The sequence below is a fragment of the Echeneis naucrates genome, chromosome 6 (assembly GCF_900963305.1).
Source record: "Echeneis naucrates chromosome 6, fEcheNa1.1, whole genome shotgun sequence".
Classification (NCBI taxonomy): domain Eukaryota; kingdom Metazoa; phylum Chordata; class Actinopteri; order Carangiformes; family Echeneidae; genus Echeneis; species Echeneis naucrates.
This window is the reverse complement of record NC_042516.1, coordinates 16,789,400-16,808,558: the sequence shown is the minus strand read 5'-3', so window position 1 is coordinate 16,808,558 and position 19,159 is coordinate 16,789,400. Positions and strand designations below refer to the sequence as shown.

General features: G+C 41.1%; 2 protein-coding genes across 2 annotated transcripts; one reads left to right on the top strand and one right to left on the bottom strand.

The window, feature by feature from the left end:
- The first annotated feature begins 9 nt into the window (after positions 1 to 9).
- On the top strand, positions 10 to 8,537 carry abhd16a (abhydrolase domain containing 16A, phospholipase). Its single transcript, XM_029504024.1, has 20 exons — positions 10 to 122; positions 2,044 to 2,100; positions 2,186 to 2,252; positions 3,506 to 3,592; positions 3,746 to 3,831; positions 3,919 to 3,992; positions 4,157 to 4,264; positions 4,470 to 4,584; positions 4,681 to 4,782; positions 4,896 to 4,959; positions 5,094 to 5,143; positions 5,377 to 5,500; positions 5,628 to 5,732; positions 5,823 to 5,886; positions 6,040 to 6,096; positions 6,650 to 6,712; positions 6,824 to 6,900; positions 6,989 to 7,087; positions 7,208 to 7,254; positions 7,827 to 8,537. Exons 1-20 carry the CDS (start codon positions 21 to 23, stop codon positions 7,908 to 7,910), a joined length of 1,632 nt encoding a protein of 543 aa, XP_029359884.1. The 5' UTR covers positions 10 to 20; the 3' UTR covers positions 7,911 to 8,537.
- On the bottom strand, positions 8,527 to 17,853 carry vars1 (valyl-tRNA synthetase 1). The gene is given in 29 exon segments (XM_029503925.1): positions 8,527 to 8,721; positions 8,808 to 8,957; positions 9,254 to 9,429; positions 9,883 to 9,994; positions 10,144 to 10,194; positions 10,196 to 10,369; positions 10,484 to 10,639; positions 10,889 to 11,016; positions 11,208 to 11,355; positions 11,785 to 11,889; positions 11,996 to 12,121; positions 12,330 to 12,400; positions 12,559 to 12,664; positions 12,800 to 12,890; positions 13,375 to 13,533; positions 13,645 to 13,748; positions 13,898 to 14,022; positions 14,175 to 14,354; positions 14,486 to 14,594; positions 14,879 to 14,998; positions 15,082 to 15,163; positions 15,235 to 15,399; positions 15,514 to 15,641; positions 15,733 to 15,833; positions 16,074 to 16,149; positions 16,266 to 16,589; positions 16,723 to 16,866; positions 16,946 to 17,301; positions 17,732 to 17,853. Coding segments are annotated over 28 exon segments (3,834 nt in total). The 5' UTR covers positions 17,300 to 17,301; positions 17,732 to 17,853; the 3' UTR covers positions 8,527 to 8,652.
- Between the last annotated feature and the right edge of the window lie 1,306 nt (positions 17,854 to 19,159).

The following is a 19,159-nucleotide window of genomic DNA, read 5'->3' as shown; positions in this document are numbered from 1 at the left end:
GTAGTCGTCGTAGTGGAAGAATGGCAGGCTGGATGTGGTACCGCTGTGTGTTTGGGCCGCATCTGCAGCGAATTCACCGCTCCCCGGACCAGTCTCGTCCCGACAGCAGGGCGGGAAGAAAGGTAGGAGCATTTATAGTCCTGCGCTCGTTTTTAAGATGTTTCCCTGAAGAAACACGGAAACTGAGCCGTGTTTACTGCCATAGCAACGAGCGGTCGCGGCTGCGGCCCGGAAGTGTCAGGTGTTGAACCCCCCCCCCCCCCCAGTCACAGCTGCTGTGAGAGTCACCCAATGAATTAAAGTACATGTTTAAATAAAAATGATCGTCTTTCAATGCGTAATTCCACTATGTTTCCAACGTAGTCGAAATAGGAGGCTAACTTTAGCTTTATCAACCATGTTCATCAATGACATTAACCGATTATGCTAGCAATAGCTGATCTCAGGTGAGAGGAAACTTTGGCAAAAGAGAGCCGCTGGGCAGAAAGCGAATGAGAGGAAGAAGCATACGTGTTACCTTGAATATTAGGCACGTCATTGGAAGATCTATTCCCCTTTCTTGTTAAACAACCAGAGCTTAGTGCTGCAAGCTAGGCTAACTTTAGCAACTGCGCTCAGAGAATGACAGAATCAGACCTGAGCGTAGAGAAAGGACAGCAGGAGACTCAGCTGTTCTCTGCAAGCCACCCATCTCCTTTGAACCTGCCAGCCATGAACCAAGGTAGGATTATTACTGATTCCTCAGCCTGGACATAATCTATTGCATTTCCTCTCCACTATCGTACCCTAAGTCGTTGTATTTAATGGATCTAATAGTTGTTTTTTTATGCAGAGTCACCAAAATCCTTGTGTGTCCTGACATATCAGGCCAGTATGTACTAGACACAACAGATGACATAGTGAATATCCTTTCCTATTTGGATTTTTGTATCCCCTAAGAAATTGGGCGACACAGATATCAACTTCTAGTTCCCTCTGATTGGACACACTCACTCCTCAAGACGTCTATTTTAGCTCTTCTTCAGTCAACATGCTCGTTTTTCTGATTCCATTACAAGAGCTGGACAACAATTCATCATCGATATAATGCTAAAAAGTTTAATAACAGTGATCTTGTTTTTACACACGTTTTTAATATTTCATTATAAATTCTTTACTGGATCTGGCACTGACTGACATTAATCACAGGGCGCTGCCATCAGTACATTGCATCCAAGCTGAGCAAAAAGAGCAGAGCACAATAGACTACATTGGCATGTCATGAGGTCACCACAGATTCGCAGTAATAGGCTCAAGATTCAAGATGTTTACCTCTGAAAACAATACAGATGCTACTGAACAAGATTCCACAAGTCATGATAAAGCACACAGAATAGGTGATCAGAGAGAATAGAGTAACTGGCATGGATCAAGTTCAGCTAGACAAGATCAGATAAACTTTAGGTATCAGCATGCTGCCAAATGTACCAGAGAGGAACAGCAGCGGGAGCACGTCAAATCTGTCCACCATCTGAGGCAGTTCACCTCGACAGAATCTGAGAGTCTGAGAGTTTGAAGACGAGGCACCATAGAAAGCTTAAACCAGCCAATCCCTTAAACATCACCGCCCCCACAACCCAACATGTGTTTTTTCTGTATTCTGTAGGGTTGGGTTTCCAGATGTTTGCAGATGTTTGGTACAGACACCAATTGTGGGCATTTTAAGTGTTGTTAAGTGTTGATATATGAATTATATTTTACTGACAGAAAAACAAATTCATATAAATGTTATATACCATCTCATATATATATATATATATATATATATATATATATATACACAAACTTTTCTTTTTGTGAAATGTGAAATAAATCAGCGTGAGAGTGTGGGAGGAGTGGGGCCTGGAAGAACTTCTGTCTGTGTGTGTTTTATAGCAATTGTAATGTTGCGTTTGTTGTTGAGGACCATTTTATAAACAAGATGGTTCATCTCAAGGAGTTCATCCTTCAGGTGAACTTGCCAGAATTATGATAATGACTGGAACAATTTCTATGTCTTCTCAGGGATGGAACTACCAACCCAGTAGTCTGGAGAAACACACTGACAGCGTCCTTGGCTGGGTTAGTATCTCTATATATAGATAGTGAATAATTTGGATAAAAATAAGCTCTGTCAAAAAAATGTGTGTATATTTCCCCCCTCCAGGCTTCAGCATTGTGGTCTCTGTCGTACTACAGCTCTCCTCTTTTCCTCTGGTACTTGTACAGGAAAGGTAAGTTGTATAAATTATGTTTGTTCCCATGTCATTTCTAAATTATTGATGATGGCTGGTGAATGATGACCGAAGCTGAAACAACCAAGAAATACTAGCAAGCATTCACTGACTCCTTCATTTTGCTTCTATTTCTATTTTTTTTTTCTATTTTGTGGCTTTTTTAGCTGAATATGCTTCACATTTGGACTAAATCAGATAAAAGGAGGCATCAGAAAACATCATGTTGGTCTCTGGGGAATTGTCCCCTGCCACTACATTATTTTTTATCATTTATTTGCTGACTCATGATGAATTTAGTTGGGACTTATGTATAATTTTTTTTTTCACTTCACATTAAATAGAATTTCATTTGGCAGTTTCACTCCAACTACCCATCAAAATTTTGAAAATGATAAGTAATAAACCTTAGTTTAGGCATTTAATCACAAGAGCTGTGGGTCCAAATCATGCCAGACATGGTTGTACAAAGAGAGAACAACATCTCAAAAAAAGCTGGGCGATGTTATACACTGACTTTAACACATGACTTACTATACACAGTAATATTGTGATCTGACATTTTGATGTGTAAATTCTATAGTCAAATATTTAAGGTAAGCTGGAATGAAAATGTTTTTGCTTGGCATGGATAAAGAATATTTTTCCTACCATGTTGAATGATGAATGTCAGACAATAGCTTTGAATCCCAGATATTTTATACTATTGCACAATGGAAAACATATTTGCAAAATATGATAAAAACATCAACCTAATTTCCTACTATTACTCCTTTGGTAGAAAAGGAAATTACAAAAAACACGGAAGTCATTTTTTTCTCGCGGTGCATAAAGCAACATGAAGGTTTTACAGGTTTCAGTAGTAATCTTCTCTGCCAGCGATACATGTTAAAACATGAAGTATAATATTCATTGAATAATAATGTGGATTATGGAAGACAAAGCTGTACTGGGAATTGCTGATGTCCAATAAGTGAGATTAATATAAAATTAATCAAGTGGTTTTTTTTGTTTGTTTTTTTTTTTCCCCTCAGTCAGACTGCACATCAATAGAAATGAATGACTTGGAGTTGTTTTCTACTCTGTAATGTGTAATTGCACTTCTGATATAGATCTATGATCTATGCACATGGTTGTAGTAGTAGTAGTGTCAATCTTTGTATTCATGCCGATTAATGAGGCTCCAGCCTGGCAGGGCGGTTGGGGGATGTGTATGTGAATATCTGTGTTACTGTTGCTTTGTATATTTTTAGGTTACATCTGCAGTACTAAGTTGGTTCCAGTGAGTCAATATGTGGGAACTGTGCTGGTGTGTCTTCTGGGAGTGGCCTGTCTAAGAGGTGAGGTTATAGATTTCAGCTAACAAAAGGCTATAACTAATTCTTCATCAATGATTCATCATTATGTTATCACACCCCCCCCCCCCCCCAATATATATGTGTATCTTTTGTGTCTTTGTCCCACCTCCATTATTTCTTTCCTTTCCCCACCAGGATGGGGAAGATGGAAGAACTCTGAGTATGTTCAGTTCATCTCTGTTCTTGAAGAAACCAAGAAGACTCATACACCTGCAAACAAGGTTAGATCATACCACATCAAGCAAGTACTAAGGCTAATTTTCTGTTTGTATTAATTTAACAACTATCTTTTTGTGCTTTCCTTAAAGAAAAAACTGAGGTGCTATGACTTTGATTTCTCACACTGGCCTTCAGATTTCAGCTGGACTAAAGTCAGCAATCCGTAAGTTTTTGTTCCCGTTTTCATTGCTGCATGTTCATTGCAATTGTATACCCACACAAGGATGTGCGTTCACTCCAGTGTGAAGTAGACAGAATAAATCCACTGAATGTCAATTTTTCGTGGCTCATCTGTTTCATTGTAAGCTTCTGACTTCTGCCTGACAGAAAACTCTCCAAGGCTGGTGTTTCTCTGCTCAAACCAGAGCCCAGATTACGAGGAGCAGCAGACAGTGTCCTCAATTCTGTGCGCACTGTACCATGCCACATCATCAGGTAACTGCTGTTTATCCTCTGTGAAAAAGGAGTGCAGGCTCTGAGTGACTGCAGGACGACACTGCAGATTTGTTATTAGTGTCATAATAAGATGATAGATTCAGGGTTATAATATGTTTGCATCTCATTTCACCCTTATCGTCTCATCTCAGGAATTTGCTCTGTTGCTGCCCTGCCTTATTATCTTGGGTTTCTTCCTCTCTAGTTTTCTTATTGCTCACTCATTTGGGAGGAGGATGCTGTACCCTGGCTCCGTAGGTTTACTGCAGAAAGCCATGAGACCGATGCTCCAGCAAGGGCAGGCGAGGTTAATAGAAGAGGTAAAAATATAAATAACACAGACCCTCTGACTTGCTGTCTGTCAATACTCCTTTCAATTAATTGCAATCATCATTCTCGTTCCAATTTCCTGTCAGTTTGACGGCCAAAGGAACAAGCTTGTGGCCTGTGATGGTAATGAGATTGACACAATGTTTGTGGATCGAAGGAGAGACAGTGGGCAGAACGGCCAGACTCTGGTAAATGTCTGCAGTAATTTGTTGTTTCGGTGACTTGACTTGCTGCAGGGTCCAACAGAACCCCTGTCACATCTGTCACGTTATATTTTTGAAATTAATGAATTTTGCCACAGGTCATCTGCTGTGAGGGGAATGCAGGCTTTTATGAGGTGGGCTGCATGAACACACCACTGGAAGGTGAGGAATTCACTACTTCACAATAGTCAAGAGATGTTAAAATTCTACTTTTTGCGAAATGGCACTGAATTTTAGTTGGTCTGAAATAGCAGTATTTAAATTATAAGCAAAACTTTTGTCGATGTACAATGTAGGAGGCTACTCAGTGTTGGGCTGGAACCACCCTGGCTTTGGAGGAAGTACAGTGAGTAGTGTTATATACACAGATGTCTTTCTTAGTCGAAACACACACTGCACTGATAAACAACATAATGTTGAAAGTCTGGTTTCAGTTGGGCTGTATTGCACAAGAGGGAAAGGACACTCCCATAGCTGTTAACATCAGCAGAATGGAATTAAAGTTTGTGACTCTTTGGTAGTAAATGGTTTAATGGGTGTTTATTTACACAACATATGAATATTGTTTCTTTCTGCCAGGGAGTACCATTCCCCCAGAATGAAGCCAATGCCATGGATGTAGTGATCCAATTTGCAATCCATGAACTGGGCTTCCAGCTCAGCGACATTGTTGTATATGCCTGGTCCATAGGAGGATTCACTGGTACACAAGAACAATTCATAATCAGCACATTTTAATGCTGCAAATGCGAATCGTGTCATTTAGTTCTGATGCTGCCTGTTCTTACTCTTCTTCGTCTGTCCTTCTCTCTCCTCATTGCCTTTCTCAGCCAGTTGGGCAGTAATGTCCTACCCAGAGATCCAAGCAGTGGTGTTGGACGCCTCCTTTGATGACCTCCTGCCTCTTGCCCTCAAAGTCATGCCTGACAGTTGGAGTGAGTTCTAGACCTCTAAGTCAATACTGTTTTCATCATTTTCACACCAGGTGGTTTTGTTTCAACAATTCAATGTCTCTTCTACCTCAGGACCTTTGGTACAGCACACAGTTAGGCAGTACATGAACCTCAACAATGCAGAGCAGCTTCTCAAGTGAGTGGGCCAGTTTTGTTTGTAGTGAACCCGATCACAAAAATAGCTGCATCATAAAGTGCAATAAGTACAAATGGTCTTTTTTATTTTTTTCATTTTTGGCATAGCTCACAGTGGCGAGGATGATGATTAACGGTCCTTTTCCTCCTCCAGATACCAGGGACCAGTTCTGCTGATCCGAAGAACCAGAGATGAGATCATCACTACAGCGTAAGTCCTCACAGTCCCTCAAAAAATCATTTCTCAGTATAAACAGAAGCATCGTGTTTGATTTCCTTTAGACCAACCTGTGTAATGTATGCAGAAGTTTAATTTCCTTTTCATCTCAATAACTAAATGTTTCACCTATCACATTGAATTGCATGAATTTTTTGTTGTTTTTTTTCTCTACATGTTCATTCAACCACCTAAGAAACAAGCGCAATTGATGGTGTGAAACTTTGATAAAATGATAAACCACAGGGGGAAAACATGTTTCAATAAAGTGAATCTTTTTTTATGTAAATTCTAAATGACAGATTTTTCAGAAAAGTGACTTGAAATATTTTACATCCTTCACGTCTGTATTGTTAGCTCTTTCAATAAAAACACTTCACAGCAGGGCCTCTGAACATTATTCCCAGATCTTTATCTTTCTTTTTTTTTGGGTGGGGGGGGGATCTGTGTAATTTTTCACTTCACTGTGCATCACAAGTGAAACCCCATTAACTCCCATTATGCTGATAGTTAAGATATCTCACATGTTTTGTAAACTGTATTACAGGGGTCCAGAGGACGTCATGTCCAACAGAGGCAACAACCTCCTCCTCAAACTGCTGCAATTCAGGTCTGTCTCAATACCAACCCTTATTCACATCTCACTTCTTTGTGCTCTGTTTTGAATAAGACAGAATAATTTGAATGTTTTTTTGTTTTTTTTTTCCCCCCCTTTACGCAGGTACCCCAAAATAATGACAGATGAAGGGCTCAGAGCTGTCAGAGAATGGTTAGGGGCCTCCAATCACCTAGAAGACGGTAGTTGTGCCCATATGTTCCCTCCATGAAAAGATTAAATACATGAATTGAGAGTTGTGTGTGAAGACAGCTCGCTTTTGCCCCGCAGCGTCTGTGTACAGTGGCTATGAAGTGGACGATGACTGGTGTGTGTCTGTGCTGCGGTCGTATCAGGCTGACAGAGACGTTGTGTTTCCATGGAGTGTCGGTAGGTCTCGACTCTTTTTACATTTACTAAGCAAATAAATCTGCACACAGCACTGCTCTCAAAGCGCCACATAATCACCTCGTGCTCGTGTGCGAGCTGACACGCTCCTTATGTTACCAGGTGAGGATATGACTCTAGACGGACGGCGACAGCTGGCTCTTTTCTTGGTAAGGAAACCCTTTTGGTAAACACGCACTTAGTTTTGGCTTGTCCAGGTTTTATTATATTCTTGCGCTTCCCTTCACCCAAACGAAGCTTTAATTTCCCCTTTTCCTTGTAACTTCTTTTTTTTTTTGCTAAGGATTTTAGTTTCAGCTTCTTCCTTCTCTCATGCCGGCATAAAAAAAAAAAAAAAAAAAAAATCACATGCACTTGCAGAGATCATTCCCGCTGAGGAACACGTTTCTTGTCGTCATAGTAACGAGCTCACCTGTGCTCTTAGGTTGACTGGTGTAATATATTTCACCACAGTCAGCTTATTGAAGTCATTTAACATCAAACAAGAGGAGTGCCATCAATTATAGCTAATGCTATGCTTTTCCTCTCTTGGTAATGTCTTTTGAATTAGGCTTTATTCACCTGCCATGTAAACCCTTAAGAGGTGGGAAGGATTTGTAAGGCACTGCGCCAGACAGACTGGGCCTAATATAATCAAGTTCTGCACTTTTTGTTCACTGCCCTCCCACACCTCTCATTCTCCATTCCTCCTCCATCCCCGCTGTCTTTTTCTCTCTCCAAGGCACGAAAGTACATGCGGAACTTTGAAACCACACACTGCACTCCTCTGCCCGCCTCCGAGTTCCACTCACCCTGGAGACTGTAGAGAAAGTGGATGGATGGATGGGAGAAAATGAGCAGCAGAGTATTGGATGGCCTGCGGTCAGAGGATGTTCCTGGCATGGTGTGAATGTATTTTTGTTGTTGTTAGGTCTCCCCCAAGACAGATTTGTTGTCATTCATAGTGCTGTTGTGGTGGCATCCTGAAAGTTTCAGTTCACGAGCGCTACCCTCTCCACAGCCAAAACCATGTTATACTTTTTGTTTTTCCCAGGTTGGTCTTTAGTTATTTTTCAGTGCTAGTCCCCTTTTAAAAAAGATAAAAAACAAAAAAAGGATGCATTTTAAATGAATGCACAAGCCATCTATCTCCCTACATTGTTTCTTCCTTGGCTGTATTTACAAGGAAACATGTGCAAGTAAAAGTACAATAATACAATTTAATATAAATTAATGTTGGTTCAATCATTGAAAATACAGCCAAAGTGTTGAAACTTTCAGGGTTTTCATTCATCTCTGAGCAAATCTGTATTCTAAGATAATGATCTTAAATATTCTATTAAAAATGTAGAATAAAATGTTTGACATAAGGGACTGAATTCATTTGTTGACTACTTTATATAAGGTTTCAAACTCCTCATTAATAAATAGCTCCACAACAATACGCTACTGAAGACAACTTTATTGAATTATTTTGTATTATGATCCATTTGCTGAATGAATATGAAAATTTAAGACTGTCATGAAAAAAGTGGAAATCTTGATTTACATAATTCTAAAGGAGGACATTAGATCATTTTCCTGAAGTTTTCCATTGCTTCTTTCACTTTCTCGAGTTCAGTCTGACTCTGCCGTAGCTGCAGAGAAAAGGAAGTCATTATTTATCAGGATTCACATTGTCTTACACCCAGAGATTTGCTGAAAGTTAATTTATTTTCCCTACCTTTTCAGCATCCTGCTCCTGCACCTTCACTGGCACCTTCTCTTTGTAATCATTCTTTGCCATTTTTTCTCTCAGTTTTTCCATCTGTTTCTCCAAGTCACCTTTCTTTGTCATCAGCTTGGCTACTTCCTTCTCCACATCAATGAGGCCCTGTGGGGAAACAAAAGGTGAAGTGAAGCTGAATACAAGAGTTGAAAATGATCTTGTTATATCAGGTTGGCAACAGACTACAATCAGGTTAAAGTGGAGCAGACCTAGTCTAATGGTATCAGATATATTCTATCAATGCTGATTACAAAGTAGTTTTATAACAATTACATTAACTAATGTGGAACCATGAGCACAAGTTATCCTGTGAGTCTCAGTATGCCAAAACAAAATGTTTTTCCGTTTCCCACATTAGGGATGGGCCAGACCAAACAAATGGGAATACTAAAGACCCTCACCTTGAGCATAAGGTTGACAGTACATCTGTCAGAGGCAATAGCCACAGCACAGCCTTCTGGGACAGGCTGGTTGGCTGTCAGAGGGATGATAGCCTGAGAATACGACAAGGTCTGGATCTGCAGACTGTACTTCTGCACCAGGGACACAGTTGCAGAGTCTATGCACTGGAGGTAGCCTGTGAAAAGTCAAAGTCAGTAAAGGTTCAATACTCTGTCCTAGTGAAATCATTTGTGTTAACAGGAAAGAAATGGTTCCATCTTTATTCAGGTGAGCCATGAATCAACCTGCCTGTCATTCTCAATCTTTTGGCCACTAAAGGTATTAGGGTGAATATGTAAATGTGGCAGGAACTAAAAATAACAAAATGAAAGTCCAGCATTTACACGTAAAACAAAACAAAACCCAACTACACAGTATGTTTGTATCCCTCAAACTGTCATTTACATTAAAGCAGCGAAAATGGACAAATACAACTACACTGCATGTAATTATAATGTAACCACAAAATTAGCTTATTAACAAGACTTTAGTAAATAAAAAATACATAACAAAAGACCTAGAGTCATGTAATTGACCCTGAAACAAAATTAATTTGGAGTTACTTATTTTGTTTTTGTATGCAACTTACAATCAGCTCGGGTCTTGGTCAGGTTGTAGTCTGCCCTGAGTGAGCGGATCGTCTTGACCACAGTCATTATGAACTCCATGTCACGGTCGATCTCCTCGCTGTGCCAGCAGAACTGCAGAGAATCACATAACAGGAATTGCTCACCAAAACTAAAGGAAAGCAGCACCTGAAAATCTTCTTCAGGAATTTTTATTAAAAACAAATGACGTTTTCACCTGGTGATCGATCATATCACCTCCTTCTTCCCTCTCCTTAACTCACCTCTGCAGCATCAGGGTAGGATGTGACACTGATGCTGGGGGGGGTCGCTCTGAGGTCGTCTTCTCGGTAACCTCTGGTAGAGCTCCTCAGTGACAAAGGGCATCAGGGGAGACAGGAGGCGGAGACCGACCTCTAGACAGGTGTAAAGAGTCTGTCTGCACACCAGCGCCGGTCTCTGACTGGCGCTGCCTTCTTCTGCTTTACTGAACACCGGTTTCACACTTTCCTGGAGAACAAGCAGAGGGGGAGAGTAGACAAGAGGGAAAAGTAATTTAATTTGCTATGGTCACACTCGCAATATGCCTTCACTTCTGTTGATGGAGCTCTCCACACTTCTTACCAGGTAGATATCACAGAGTTCATACAGCCAGAAGTTGTAGATGGCCGTGGTGATAGCTGGGAAGTCGTAGGCTTTAAAGCCAGCATCACAGAGAGCAACAGCAGCACTCAGTCTAGAGAGAATCCACCTGTCTGACACACTCTCATCTCCACACAACTGTGAGGATGAAACCATGACCGTAACAAGAGGAAAGGGTTAGAACTGCTCATCATAACGACTGTGCTGAGCATCTTCCCGCTGTCAATGGGTAAGTCATTAAACAGCAAACCATGAGCCCCCTTCACCCCCCTACAAACAATTCTAGTAAAAGAACAGTTTCAAAAAGCATTCGTTTGGTCCAAAATATGATATGTCTGCCACTGGACAACTATAAATAATTATTGTGCAGTCTGTGTTCATTCTCACCTGGGCTTTCTCTGATGGTACAAAGTTGTCGCCCAGAGTCTTCATGGCAAACTTCACAGCATTCCACAGTTTGTTACAGAAGTGACGGTACCCAAGGATGCGGTTGACATCCAGGTTGATATCCCTACCTGTGCCACAGCAGCATGAATAAGTGATTATTTCTGTATATATTAAAATAGTTTGATTTTCTGACAACGGATCTTGTACTGATAGAACCCTAATGCCATGTTTTGATGTATTTTAGGAATTCAAGGTTGAAACGAACAAGGTAGGCACAACAGGGGGGAAGTAAGAAACACAAAAAGACAAGTAAGTTCACCTTGGCTAGTGTAGGCACACAGGGCAAACCGGAGTGCATCTGTGCCACACTCTGGGATGCCATTTGGGTAGTCTGACTTCTGGCCCTGCTTTGCCTTCTCCACCTCCAAAGGATCCAAGTTGCTGTCAGTCAACTGGGCATGAAGACCCTATAGGGCAGGCCAATAAAGACAAATCTCACACCTTAAAGATAAAATAATCTGTTGAACAATTTTCCTTTCACATCGTAGGAACAAGAAGCCCTTTTCAGCTGTTTATCAAAGTCTTAACAGTAAAGGACCCGCTATGGGAAAATATTATGTGCAAAGCACAGTTCAATACAAGGCTTTTAGTGCCCCCTAAAGGACAGAGTCACATAGTCTGGCTGAGCAGCCTCCCCAACCTGCTGAAGTGATTGATGGTCTCAATAAAAGCATGTTGAAAGCAGAAAAGGGTGCTTAATAAAGCTTACATAAGAATATGGCCCACGGGGGAGCAATGAACATGTGGTGACCATGTAAAAAAAAAAAAAAAACTCAGAGGGGAGACAGGAAGGTGTGTGCATGTATCTGAACATGGAAATTGTGATTAGGTTTTACCTCGAGGGAGATCCCAGTAATGACGTCCAGAGGATCAATGACGTTGCCCAGAGATTTGCTCATCTTCCTTCCATGGGCATCCCTCACCACCGCATGCAGATAAACCTGTTTAAAATAAAATTTATCTCACCATGACGGAGCCATCTGGTTAATAACGCTGTTATAACCTGCTGTGTTACACTGCAGTTTTAATAAATATGAGTGGCCTCACCTCTTTGAAGGGCAGTTTGCCAGTCAGTTTGAGACCCATCATCACCATACGAGCCACCCAGAAGAAGAGGATGTCGTGGCCTGTCTCCAGCAAGGTGCCAGGATAGAATACATTCAGGTCCTGAGTCTAAAGGAAGATCACAATGGCCAGTATTTATGATGGTGCTATAGAGACCCATAGGGGAAGACGAATAAGAAAAAGTTGTTCCTCATATTAACACTTAGAGATATTCAGTCACATCTTTATTACATCTCTTGCAGTTTAACGCCAGCAGATAATCATAATATCTACACCATTTATGTTGGTGGAAAGTTGCTTGACCTCAGTATTTTACCTCATTGGGCCATCCGAAGATAGAGAAGGGGAAAATGCCAGATGAGAACCAAGTGTCCAGAACATCCTCATCTGAAATATGGGAACAAATGTTATCTAAGCCGCATGAATATGGAGGAGAAATCATTAAATTGAGTGAACTGTTGGACTGGCATAACAAAAACCAATTAGATAACTTCAGCAATAATTGTGGTGATGAGATTGCTAAATTAAAAACTGTCCAGTCTTACCCTGTCTGAGGGTAACTTTATCAGCAGACACATTGAAGCGTTGAGCTGCCTTTTCTCTGGCCTCTTCCTCCGATCTTCCACTCACCCAGTAATGACCGTCCATGTCCTGCAGGGAAAGTATACACAGAGAGAAAATAAATGAAGGAATGAACCAAAAAAATGCAGCATAGCAACGAAAATATCTTTTATCTTTCACCTGAAACCCTTCAGGCCTTGACAGTAAGGACAGACATCATCTTACCTCTCCTGGTTTCACAGAGGGATCGTTGACAGTGATGAAGTAGGCGGGTATACGGTGACCCCACCACAACTGCCGAGAGATACACCAGTCTCTGAGAGGAAGATGGATGATTATGAGCTGAATTAGGACTCATTACTCCCTTAATAAAATCTTAATAATCTGTGGTTTGGAGCTGAAACAAGTGGTTGATTAATTTGAAATTTAATCTGCAATAATTTTGGTAATGAATTCATAAAAAGCAATCATTATTAATCATCATATTTTTAATTTGTAATTAAACTAAAATGGCAAATATTATTTGAAGATTTGTACATTTTCTTTGTTTTATGGGATGGTAAACTATGAATTAGCTACTACTAGGCATTTTGAGGACACGTGTTTATATTCTCTTACTTACTTATACTTCAATTGCAGCCAAATAACTATGAGATTGAATTAACACAGCATTGGTATATTTCCTATAATGCGAGACTCAGAAAAACTCTGTATCATGTGTCAAAAAACCCTAACCCTAACTGCTCACACATACTTTAGCAAAAAAATATTAAGCAGAAGAGACGCATTTGAAAATAAACCTGATGTTGTCCATCCAGCTGAACCATGTCTTGAGGTGGTGATCAGGAATGATTTTGAGCTGTCCCTCTCTGACGACATCTGCAGCCTGTTTGCCCATGTCTCTGCAGTTCACATACCACTGTGGCTTCAGAAGTGGCTCCACAATGTCCTTGGATCGACTGAAGGATATACAAAATGCATCTTAAGAGATGTTCCTGAATATATTATATACATATATATCTTGCAGCCAAAAAAAAAAAAAAAAAAAGAAGTTTACACATGAACTTTACCTGCAGACTGGAACAACCATAGGGTTATCTTTGATCTCTTTAAACTGGCCTCTATCTTTGAGAGCCTGCAGCACTGCCTTCCTGGCCTCGAAGCGTTTCATCCCCTGAGGAACAGAAAGATTAAAATAAATCTTTTTTTGGAAAGAGAGAAACTAACGAATAAAGCTGCTATACCAAGCAAGCCATGAAGAAGCTGACTTTCAGTGTCACAGTGGAAATTACACACTGGGGGGGTGATATTAAGACACTATACCAGGAAGGGAGGCGGCACATTAATGAGCAGGCCATTCTCATCCATGATGTTGATGAAGGCCAGATTGTGTCTCTCTCCAACCTCGTAGTCATTATGGTCATGTGCTGGGGTGATTTTGACAGCACCTGAACAGAAAATGGTGCAGTGAGACCAGAGAGGTAGAGGAAGAAACAAGACAACACACATAATGAGGAAAAGCTGCCAAACTGTTATGATTACTTAATCTTAGCAGAAAACTGAACAAATGCAGCTTGTGCTCTCCTGTGACAGCAGTTACCTGTTCCAAAGTTTATGTCCACAAAGTCATCACAGACGATTGGCATCTTGCGGTCACAGAAGGGATGTAGCACCATTTTTCCCTTCAGATGCTGATATCTGGGGTCAGCAGGATGGACAGCAACAGCAGTGTCTCCCAGCATTGTCTCAATACGAGTTGTAGCAACAATCACCTCCTCATCTAGGGAGCAGCAGACAAGGAAATGGGACAATGTTTGTTAAGTGGAACACATTGTCTTTGTTTAAAAAAAAAAAAAAAAAAGGAAAAAAGTTAAAAAAAAAAAAAAAAATCTTCATTTCAAGCTCACGCACCTGATCCATCGACCTTGTAGGCAAAAGACACCAAGACCCCAAACTCAACTTTGTCTTTGTAACCAGGTACAGGCAACAGAGTCCTGCCAGTGAGTTCCCTCTTATCCACCTAGAAGCCAACCAGGGGATTTCATTAAGAGACTACAGTGTAGACAGCATTTGTAAAACTGCTAGAGTCTATTTATTTCAGCCTTAGGACAGGGTTAGGTGGCTATTCTGTACATTTAATATCATTTGCTGTGAATACCAAATTATCAAGAATTATACCTATTTAAGAGCCAGAAATTAAAAATAAAATAATAGGAACGAGTAAAGTGACACTTTTTGTGCACGAAGTGGAGAGGAAAAATAACTTACTCTAATAACTTGATATTAATCCAAATAGTAACTTGCCTCGATGTCAGAGATGGCAGAGTTTAGTGAGCAGGACCAGTTCACCAGCCTCTTGCTCCTGTAGATCACGCCCTCTTCATGCATGCGGATAAAGGCCTCTTGGACTGCATTGGAAAGTTTCTTGAGAGAGAATGTGGTACAAATATGAGAATACACCTTTGAAACTCTTATTATTAATTCAAAGATTTAAAAAATAAACTCACAGTGTCCATGGTGAAGCAGGCTCTGTCCCAGTCCAGAGAAGAGCCAAGTTTCTTCAGCTGGTGGTAGATTCGATCTCCCTTCCTTAAAGGACAAGGGAGTTTTTATTCCTGTATTTATCACCATTTAGATGTATCACATTTTTCTCAACTCACTCGTTTTTCCACTTCCAGACTTCCTGGATGAAGTTTTCCCTGCCCAAGTCGTGGCGACTCATGCCCCTTTCTCTCATCAGCTTCTTTTCCACCACCACCTGGGTGGCAATGCCTGCGTGGTCACAGCCAGGATTCCACAGGGTGGTCTCACCTCGCATCCTGTGCCTAGAACAAAGTCCACCAATTCAAAAACACTGCATCTAGGCCTCAATATGTGTGACCAAAGGAGTCTTGATGAATAAGATTACGAATTCTTCAGGTTCATTAAAAGTCTGTTACCATCTGGTCAGACAATCTTGAATGGCATTGGTGAGAGCATGACCCAGGTGAAGTGATCCAGTCACATTAGGTGGAGGGATGCACATCATGAATATGCCACGAGGGTTCTGCTCACTAATGCTCTTCCTCTGTAGAATAGGGTCAGAGAGAGAACTGTGTTATTGTCTATTAAAAATATGATGCTGTGTTGATATAGTGTGAGGACAAGGACTTTCTTACCCCGTACTCAGGCTTAAAAAATCCCTCCTTCTCCCACCATGGATACCAGGCAGCCTCCACATACTGAGGACTGTAGGAGTCAGGGAGAGGACTAACGACATCTGACAGAGAAGAACAGAATGGTTTTTATCCATAAATAGAAGCTAATCGTGATTAAAATATAGTAGATCAATTCATATACATGTCTGCTTGGCTCACGTTGCCAGTCTACAGGAAAAATTTGCTCACAGCTCTGTTAGCAAAGCTTTTTGCTCTAGCTGAGTTTTCCAGTCTACACAGTCTACACAGGAAAAAAACAAAACAAAACAAAAAAAAAAACACAGCAGTTTCCTTGCACTAACCTTTTTTCTCCCCAGCAGGAGTGGGGACATTATATGTGATCACTCCCAACTCCTTCTTCTCAGGTTTGGCCTTTTTCTGAAATAGTAAAACAACACGACCAACCCATGTGAATTATTGATATAGCTAGTATCAGTCTATAATTCTATTCAAGCCGCTGCAAATGTCCAAGAAGTAAAGTCCAATATTTTTACCTCTGTCGGCGGCTGTGTCTTTTTCTTTGCCTCCATTTCTTTCTTCTGCTGGAACTTTTCCAGCTTTTCTCTCTTTTTAGCCTCCTTTTTTAGCTGGGCCTCTGTTTTCGGAGGATCATTTGCTGTGGCACCAGAAGAGTCAGCAGCAGGAGTGCCATTAGAAGCTTTAGTATCGGTAACAGCATTTGTCTTTGGTGTAACTGGCACCATTTTCTCACACAGAGTGATCTTTCCCAGAACCTTTAGAAACTGTGGCTGATTAACGCAGGTTGTGAACCACCGAGTGACGTTGGTTAAGACCTTTCTGTCCGATGGTTCTAGTGCCTAAAAACAAAACAAAAAAAGAATAATGAGAATGTAACAAACTATGACTGGCTTGCAATTGGTTCAAACTAGGAAATGAGACAGAAGCACAATCAGCAACCACATGGAAAAAGGTTTTGTATAGTATATTTACATATTTGAAAGGTAGAAGAACAGCCGCAGCTACCGCCATATCAGCCAAGGTGATGCTCTCTCCAACCAAGAAGGTTTTTGGCTCCAGTGCCTGATTGAGAACCTTGAGAACACGCAGCATCTCTGTACGAGAGCTGTGTTGGAGCTGAGCACAAGTCGAGCTGTTATCGCAATAGGATTAAAACAGAACACAATATCCAAGAAAGCATCTACGTTCCTCTCACCTTTTTATCCAGTCCCATGACACCCAGCAGTGGGAAGACCACAGCACAGGACACAGGAGTGAGTTCATTTTCTGCAAAGCTCATCCACTGCCGCACTTCACTCTCTTGTTTTGCACCAGTACCTGCCCTCTTCCCCAGAGAGGCCAGGTACCAGGCCACCGCACTGGCCCCGCTCAGGACAGCATCCCCTTCTCCAGCACCCAGCACCAGGGTCGGTCTGGACCGAGCATTAAGAGAAGCAGGTGGGTCTTCAGTGACGGTCCGGGGGCGAGAAGACGGACAAAACTCTAAAGCTATGAGAGCCAAAAGGCTCCTGAAGTCATCTGGGTGAGGAGACACGTAGAGGGTGGCCATCCCTGGAGGAGAAAAGGACACACTATTAATGATAAATTGGCTCTGACTTTAATGTATTTACGTTGGTTTCATTAGCATGGGAAAACAAGATTGACTGTCCTGCTGCTCAGACAATTCGCGGTGGGTGTGTTAACCGGTTAAACGTGCCAAACTAAACACTAGATCGTCACACAAAGGCTAACTTAACTGGCTGGCTATCTGTTTCTCTTTCTGAAGCGATGATATGTGCCACCTGTCAAGGGCTAGAGGAAACTCTTGCCAAAATAGCTACTTAGCTTTAGCTAATGAGAAACTAAAAGTCAAGTTTCGCACTAACTGTGTGAGTTGTATGTGTCTTAATGCTCGAAGCTGCCTTTTAAAACCGGTTTTACAGCAATAATATTTTGAACGCACGGTTTGTTTCTGAAAACGTCTGCACGAGGTTGAACGTACCTTTGAATGAGACAGAGAGAGACGTCAGCTTTAGTTAGCATACACGGCAGAGACACATGAGTCCGAGCCGCTGTCCTGCATCTGATGCAACGACGCTGAAAACGTCTTCCGGGTTCCGTCTGCTACTTCCGCCGCAAAACGGAAGTTCATTAATTCGTATGTTTTCATTTTGTTGTTATTTATTTATTTATTTATTTATGTAATGTAATGTATACGTAGAAATATGTTTACTATTATATAAATACTATATCATAATTTACCATTCACTACAATTCTATTTCTAAATATTTTAACAAACAGACTTCGAAAAATCGATTGAAGTCTAATTATTTTGGATACAGGTAAAAAATTGTGTGATTTATATATGAATATAAAATATATAATTGAATTATTGTCACAGTTTTATGACATTTCTCTTGAGAAGAACAAGAAAGGAAGCTGAAAGCTTTTATTGACATTGGTAATTTTATATACAAATCCCAGTTGGATATAAAATAGTTGTACAGTATTGTACATTAATAAATAGCAGTATAAAGATCAATACACTGCAAGCGCATAGTTTGTTTTGAAAAGTTTCCAAATCACATTTGAAATTCCAGGTAAAACATTAGATCATTAACTATTAAATCTTAATCTTGCTAGTGTCCCAGTTTCAGGTCACGTCTGTTACTTTCAGTGACTTTCCCTAACTGCTCCACCACAAGCCACATGGGTGTATCAAGCTGCCTCACGTTTGAGCACATCTATCCCACCTCACCAGTGAAGAGTACAGTCTGCTTCTCAACTAGTCCTCCAAGATATGGAGGTTGAGGATGACGGATGAAGGCAAGTATCAAGTAGTGTTAATATGCTACCTGCCGTCTGCAACAGGCAGGGAATAACCTTTCAAGTCAAGCTGGGAGATCAGTACCATAGTCTACATGCGTGCTGGAGGCTCAATCCCACAGTTCAAAGAAATGCACTTTGGGTTCATTGCTGACATCACAGTGTTGGTGACCAGCAAGTACCTCATGGTTCCAACAGCTGTGTGGCACACTCAGACTAAACCGGAGAGCGTCCCAGAGAAGGTAGTAGCTCAATGTATACCACTCACACAGACACACACACAGCTCAGCGGATCAGCTTTGCTGATCATAATGTTCCTTCATTCCACCATTTATCGGTCCCTTCCTCAGATGCCCCTCAGGTGTCAATACTGTATCATGACATTAACTAGTATGTGGGTTGTACAAACGTGCAATGCTCAAATTCCAATTGAGTGGAAACCCTGTTCCGCTGTCTGTCCAGTGGAAGAGGTGAGTATCAGCGCTTCCTGGAATCTATATTGACTTTTCTTCTCTTGACCAGTCCATTTTTCTCATGAGCGCCCGTTCTCTCTTCCCCTGGTTTCTTTTTTCTCATTCTCAGTGTTTGCCCTTCATCCCTGGT